The sequence below is a fragment of the Lactuca sativa genome, chromosome 4, assembly GCF_002870075.4.
Source record: "Lactuca sativa cultivar Salinas chromosome 4, Lsat_Salinas_v11, whole genome shotgun sequence".
Classification (NCBI taxonomy): domain Eukaryota; kingdom Viridiplantae; phylum Streptophyta; class Magnoliopsida; order Asterales; family Asteraceae; genus Lactuca; species Lactuca sativa.
The window spans coordinates 30,776,848-30,784,184 of record NC_056626.2 but is presented as its reverse complement, the minus strand read 5'-3'; the positions used below and the strand labels follow the sequence as shown (position 1 = coordinate 30,784,184).

Below are 7,337 nucleotides of genomic sequence, written 5' to 3'. Positions count from 1 at the left end.
AGGGAATTATTATTTTGATTAGATGTGATATATATATATATATATATATATATATATATATATATATATATATATATATATATATATATATATATATATATATATATATATATAGTTATTTCATACAATGATTTGGATATAAATTCTAAAATTGAAAAATGACACAAATACCCTACGTACTTTTAAGGGTTGACCCTTAATTAAATCCCTAAATTAATTTAATGTCTTTATGAGGGCACAAAGTGACGCACAACCTGTTTTTTTAGTCCCCATTACCTAAAGTAGTCGGTTTAGTGTGCCACATGTACATAGTCAGCCAAATAGTCAAACTCCAAGGGTTTAGTGTGCCACAGGTACAATCTTTGATACTTCTTAGTCTATTTTTGAATCTACTTTCTGATCATAATGAGTTCTCTCTTCTCACCACCACTCCCTCTTCTCTTTCCCTCATTATAACACAGCCAAAAAGTTTATGCTTTCCCTCTAAATGTTGAATTCCCTCAGTGTACACTCGATACTACTCAGCCATCGTTCCCGTGTTTACACCCAAACTCTTCAATTTAAGCAGAGTAAACCAGATCATAAAAGCTATCAACCAATCAAAAACAAAAAACAATCGCAAACTAAAAATCAATACATAACATCGATACCTACTAGTAGAAATCAAAAGATGACCCGGTTTGTTCTTTATCTATGATTTGCTTTAGTAGTACAACCAATCAAAAAACTATGAATTTAAACAGAGTAAACCGGATCATAAAACCTATCAACCAATCGAAAAAAATTGCAAACTAAAGATCAACACATAACATTAATACCTAGAAATCAGAAGATGAATAGGTTTGTTCTTTATCTATGATTTGCTATCATAAAATCATTACAGTTGAGGCTTGGGAGAAGCATTGAAGGCAAACGAAAAAGAGATATTGATTGATGAAATTTGAGATAAAACAATGAGAAATTTAGGATTTAAGCATCAAGGTAGAGGAAGAAGAAGAAGACGCACCAGAAGCAGATTGAAGCAGTCGACACATAAAGAATGGGGCAAAATTTTTCGCATAGTCTTGGAAATCAGTGTACAAGGGAATATGGGATCTGCAAGACGGCTTAGATCACAAAAGTTTCGATCTCCAGCATCCTAACATACCACTAAATCGGTTTGATTGAAGAGATAATGGGTGAAGGAGTGCTTTAATGACGAAGGTTTCTTGGTCAATGCAACAGTCAACATATATGTCGTGAGGTGGCAAAAATGTTATTGGTTTACCTCTTCAAAACTGAAAAAGAGACTTAATCGACCCAACAAATACCAATTCGTTCCCTCATAAAGCCACAAAATTAATTTAGGGAATTAAATGATTAACCCTAGAAAATACTTAGGGCATTTGTGTTATTTTTCCTTCTAAAATTCTACTATATATAATTAATGTTATTTATGATATAATTATGTAAAAACTGTTTATAAATTCCATAAATTGAATGTTGCATATACATAATAAGTGAGCTGTGAGTATATTAGAACAATTGTGAGTTTTAGTGATAGGCACATAAAGTTAACCTAACAACAGCCATGATCATAGAGTGACTCCCATACAATGAAGGTCCTTTTATTGTTCAGAATATACTCAAGCAAGCATCGAAATAAACAGTAAACTTTGCAATTTCTTGCATTTCATTCATCAAATTAATACAAGCCTAATTATGTATTCTGTTAACTGTTGATTGAAAAACACAAAAAAATGTAAAGCGTTGACAAATATTTTGTATTTGCACACATTTATTTTATATATATAGCAAACTTATATACAGTACAATTAGTAAAAACCTTGTTCATTAACTTGATCTTAAACATGCTTGGAAATAATGTACTTTCTAGTTTCTTCCAGCTTGTGAAGTACTTAATAGAATATGCTACGGAAGAAAAAGCTATTTTTTATTTATGTTAGTGTGGAAAATATGTTTGACTGATCGAGGCATCAACAACAAAGGCCGCAGACCAAAGAAAAGCTACATGCTGTTAGCTTCCCCTTCCATCATTACTCTCTCTCTCTCTCTCTCTCTCTGCGCACTTTGATCTTCGTTTTTATCTTTGGTCGGTCGACAAACTGTGTGTTATGTGTTCACTGTGTCTTGCTCGTGTTTCCCCCCAAACTACTCTCTCTCTCTCTCTCACATACGAGTAGAACCACTCACACAGTCTTATAATGCACTTTGGACCAATCATAAAGCAACATGTATTATATATATATATATATATATATATATATATATATATATATATATATATATATATATATATATATATATATATATATATATATTCGTCATCCTGTGTATATATCTTATGTAGGTAGGAAGTTTACAAAAAAATATTGTTAATTTTGTTAATTTTCAAAGCACAAAAAGCACGAGTGTGATAGCTACAGAAATGGATAGTGTGAGAGAAAAGAGGTAGACATTAATGCCGTAAGAAGAAAGGAAAGGTAATGTCCCCGCTCTCTAGAGAGAGAAGAGTGGGAGAGAGAAGCTATGAGTGAAAGAGATACATAGAGAGAGGGAAAGTGTGTATTATACATGAGAGAGAGAGAGAGAGAGAGAGAGAGAGAGAGAGAGAGAGAGAGAGAGAGAGAGAGAGAGAGAGAGAGAGAGAGAGAGAGAGAGAGAGAGAGAGAGGATTGTGCGGGACCAATACGAGAAAAAACCAAAAAGAAAACAATTTATTAAACACTAGCAACAAAAGCTAAAGCCTTTTAACTTTATTGTTTACAAGAATAAAAAGGGTCACCACCCTCCACCCCTTCCTCTTCCCACATCAATTCACAAACCAAAAGCCTACCATTTCTTGAGAGAGAAACTCATCAAAGAACAGATCTTTTAGAGAGAGAAAGCATAACTGAAGGTGAGTATTCAAAAAAATAAAAAACCATTGGAGATCCAAGTGTTCTTACATCCAAAGAAGTTCTTTGTTTCTTTGTTTTTATCCTTATATTTTCTCGGTTTAACTTCTTGGAATTAATATATTCAAAGCCAAGTTTTTTAGGGTTTTCTTAGAAGCTCCTCTTCTCAAATTTTTATTTGTTAATTACACTTCTATCCATGGATATGTATCTTCGTATAGAGACGGGTGTGTTTTTTTTGTGGGGGTGGTGATATTATGTGTGCTAAGAGAGAAGAAGAGGTAGTAATAGAAGACGTTGATCATCATCATCATCATCATAATACTCAAAGTTTTCAAGAACAAATCATCCTTCAAGAAATTCAACAACAAAACATGGGTATAAATGATTATTCATATAGCAACACTAGGCTAATGTTTCCATCATCATCATCAGAGATCTCTCATCATCAGCATGAACCATCATGGAGTACCCTACCTCAAGTATTCCACCAAAACAGCAGCTTCAACCCACTTCTTCAATATCCGACCCGAGAGCACGATCCCTTTATCTTCTCTCCACCACCACCGCCGCCACCTCCTCCCTTATCATGCTACGGCGGTTTGTTTAACAGAAGGGTACCAGGCGGCTTACAGTTTGCGTATGAAGGTGGTACATCATCATCGGATCATCACCTAAGACTCATATCGGAGTCACTCGGGCATGCGGTTCAACCCGGATCCGGCCCGTTTGGACTCCAAACTGATATCGGTAAGATGAGTGCTCAAGAGATCATGGATGCTAAAGCTTTAGCAGCTTCAAAAAGCCACAGCGAAGCAGAAAGAAGACGTAGGGAACGAATCAACAATCACCTTGCAAAGCTTCGAAGCTTACTCCCTAGCACCACCAAAGTAAGCACCCGTTCCTTGAACCTATTTTTTCTTTCTCAATTTATCTACAAAAGTATTCTCTGTTTATCATATACAATGGGACCCACAAAAATATAAACCGAAAAATGAAATCAAGTAAACGAATGAACCCAAGTGTACGTGGGTTTTATCTAACATGTTTACTATATCGTTAAATTGTAAGAAAGATCGAAGCTTTTATTAAATTTGTGTAAATCTTTCAAGATTTCTTGATAATTAAGTTGGTGAAAGAAAATGTGGGCATTTTAATGATATAAAGAGGAACCAACGAGCAGCTATAAAGTTCCTTGTGGACATTTTCTTGCCGGTGTTTTTGAAGTCCAAGAATATATGAAAAGAATCCACACTTTTTCTTCTAAGAACAACACCAGACAAACTAAGCATTCTTGTGTCAGTCATAACACAAACACACACTCTTTCTATGTGTTTTTACCCACGCCCATGCTTTAAACCCCATCATTATACAAACACACTCATGATAGCTTGCTAGCTACTACTATTTCGAAATGCTCAACTATCTTTTTTATCTCTCGGAATCCACCATCTTTTGTTTCCTTCTTCACATAATGATGATCCTTTCACATTCATTCACACATAGATGGACTATTGAGGCATCAAGTAATACAATCCATGTGATAAGTATACATGTGAATGGATGTGGGTGGAAGCAATTGATGTGATAAGTATACATAGTACTAGTGCATTATGTAACTTGGGAATATCATATTTTATTTTCATAATTTGCTATCATTTTCATAGATAGCCTGTTGTTGGTGGTCAAAAGAACTTAGAAGCCATTTTGCATGAAATATTTGGGTCAAAGGTACTTATATATATTGTGTTTTTTATATATTTCTGTTATTTTATACTTTTTCTAGACACTAAGGCAAATAAACTGGAATGAGCTTTATAAATTGCGGTTTAAAAACTTCCTAAGTTCACAAGTTGGTGCACAACTCCATAAATAATTAAACTATATTATACGTGTATTCATTAACAAAAGAATACCATGTGTGTTACTACATAAAATTAGTGGAACTTTTATTTCAACTAAACTATTCTAACATCTACAATTTTTATTAAACCCTGAAAGATTACATTCATATTATTATTATTATTATTATTATTATTATTATTTTGGCTTTTTAGTTGTTTAGTTCATGTTCTTTCCATTTCATTATCCCCTCATATTTGTGAACGCATTTGTATACATTATCTTTGGTGCAACATACTTTTATGTGAAACACTTCTTCATATGAACTTCAATACGTTCAGGTTTTTTACTAGTTCGAGTTGCTAACAAATGTTTATACTTTTAGACGGACAAGGCATCATTGCTAGCTGAAGTGATACAACATGTGAAGGAGCTAAAACGGCAAACTTCGATCATTGCAGAACAAAGTCCAGTTCCCACAGAGATCGATGAGTTGACTGTGGACAATGCGTCTGACAAAGATGGTAAGCTTGTGATCAGAGCCTCATTATGCTGCGAGGACAGGTCGGATCTTTTACCTGACCTCATCAAGACATTAAAGGCACTTCGACTAAGAACCCTAAAGGCCGAGATCACAACACTTGGTGGACGTGTGAAGAATGTGTTGTTTATAACTGCAGAAGAAGATCATTTAAATGGAAACGATGATCAGCATATGGTGAATTACTCGATAAGCATGATCCAAGAAGCCCTTAAGCAAGTTATGGAGAAAACAAATGGGGATGAGTCTTCTCCTGGGAGTGTAAAGAGACAACGAACAAACAACATCAACATCCTCGAGCATCATAGATCTCTTTAACGACAACGAAAATCACTAGTTAACTAGCCTAAACTTATGGATTTTTTTCCCTTAAGATGTTGGGCTATAGGTTTGAATTTGTTTTTTTTTTGTGTGGGGTGTTTTGCTTTTCTTTAGTTTTTTTTTTTTTTTTTTTTTTTTTTTTTTTTTTGGGTCTTTTTGACATGGGTATGCTTAGTTTGTTGTTGAAATTGTGTCTATGAAGAACGAAAAGCAAGTACTAAATGGGTGGTGTCCTTATGTATTTCCTATCTCATGATAAAAGAGATCTTTTTCGTGAGGAGAGAAGCCTAACATAGAAGTGTCGTTTTTTGGAAGGAAACACTTGGTTTGTTTCTTGTTATGTAGTGGAGCTTGTATTTATAACCACTTTCTCTCTCTACTCATTTTTTTCTCTCTCTAAACATATGTCAAGTTAGTGGCATTAGTATAATGATGAGATGTGACGATATAGTTTGCATCACCATTACATATAGAAGTACCACGCTATCAATTTTGGTGATCCGTAAATCTCCTGCGCTGAGCGAGTCCATTAAGTAAGAGAAAAACCCTACTGATGCAAAATTGCTATCATGCAGTTTCAGAGCCACGAGAACTGGCCTGTTGCATTAAGGAAGAACGTAATATAAACAAGAAAATAGAGTAAATTACATAAATGGTCCTTGTGGTTCCGGATAATTTATGTGTGAGTAAATTACACGAATAGTCCATATTTTCAAAAATTTACCCGGACTGTCCCTATGTTTCAATCTCCTCCACGGTTAGCCCCTATCGCCGTTAGCCATTAGTGGTTTCCGTTTAAGTGCCCCAAAAGTTCGTTTACTCCTCGTTTCTTTTAAATTTATTATTTTAGTCATTCGGTTCATTTTAAAAGACTATATTGCCATTTTTTATTTTATTTTTGTCAATTATTTATAATTTATCAATTAAATTAGATTAATTATAAATATTAAACTTATATCATCTCTCGCTTTCTCTCCCTCTCTCTCACTCATTTTTTCTCTAATCTTTGTCATCTTTCTTAATTCGGGCAACTATCTCCTATCATCGTCGACAATCATCTCCTTTCACTATCAGGATATTCACCAACCACTGCCCGTCAACACAAAATTTGATACTATAACCAAAATCCAAAACTCAAACTCAAATATGATAGTAGAACCAGAATCTAGAACCTATAAGTAACATCAAATCCTAATCTAAAACCTTTAATCAGCACTGATTTTCAAAAAGAAGTTCCAAAACCTATAATCAATCATGAAATCCCTATATCGATGCAAAATCCAGAGAGACTGAGATGTAGAATCAAAACCCTATATTTGTGTCCTATTTTCATTCTCAGTTCTTGCAACCGCCTCAAAGGAGGGATCCATCTTCTTTCTCACAAAGATTATCCTAAGATTTCTCTCTCACCCTAAACTAACTTGATCGTCGGAGCAACGTCCCGGGAGAAAACCCGGTCGTCCTTTAACGGTTCTTATGTGATTGTGTTCTCAGGAAAGCTCCCAAAGCAATTACATCATCAAGCATCCAAACTATCTGCAAACCTATCACAACAGATATTTTATAGAAATTTGACTCTTTATGCAGTATATTAAGTTCAAATAATACACTTGACGTTAAAAATGTATCTGAATTTGATGGTAATAGTGACATGAGTGAGATCTCTGTGGAGGATGAGGTCGATTGCTCAGAATTTGTTAAAAGTGAACCTAAACCAACGAAAATTTTGGTTTCTA

At 34.4% G+C, this 7,337-nt stretch overlaps 1 protein-coding gene across 1 annotated transcript; it reads left to right on the top strand.

Moving 5' to 3' along the window:
- Window positions 1-2,790: 2,790 nt before the first annotated feature.
- Window positions 2,791-6,400, top strand: LOC111894480 (transcription factor bHLH30). The gene is made up of 2 exons (XM_023890558.3): window positions 2,791-3,787; window positions 5,125-6,400. Exons 1-2 carry the CDS (start codon window positions 3,155-3,157, stop codon window positions 5,596-5,598), a joined length of 1,107 nt encoding a protein of 368 aa, XP_023746326.1. The 5' UTR covers window positions 2,791-3,154; the 3' UTR covers window positions 5,599-6,400.
- The last annotated feature ends 937 nt before the right edge of the window (window positions 6,401-7,337 follow it).

Coding starts and splice junctions, on each gene's coding strand:
- LOC111894480 (XM_023890558.3), top strand. CDS start 3,155: ATGTGTGCTAAGAGAGAAGAAGAGGTAGTAATAGAAGACGTTGATCAT. Junction 3,788..5,124: donor TACTCCCTAGCACCACCAAA/GTAAGCACCCGT, acceptor TTATACTTTTAG/ACGGACAAGGCATCATTGCT.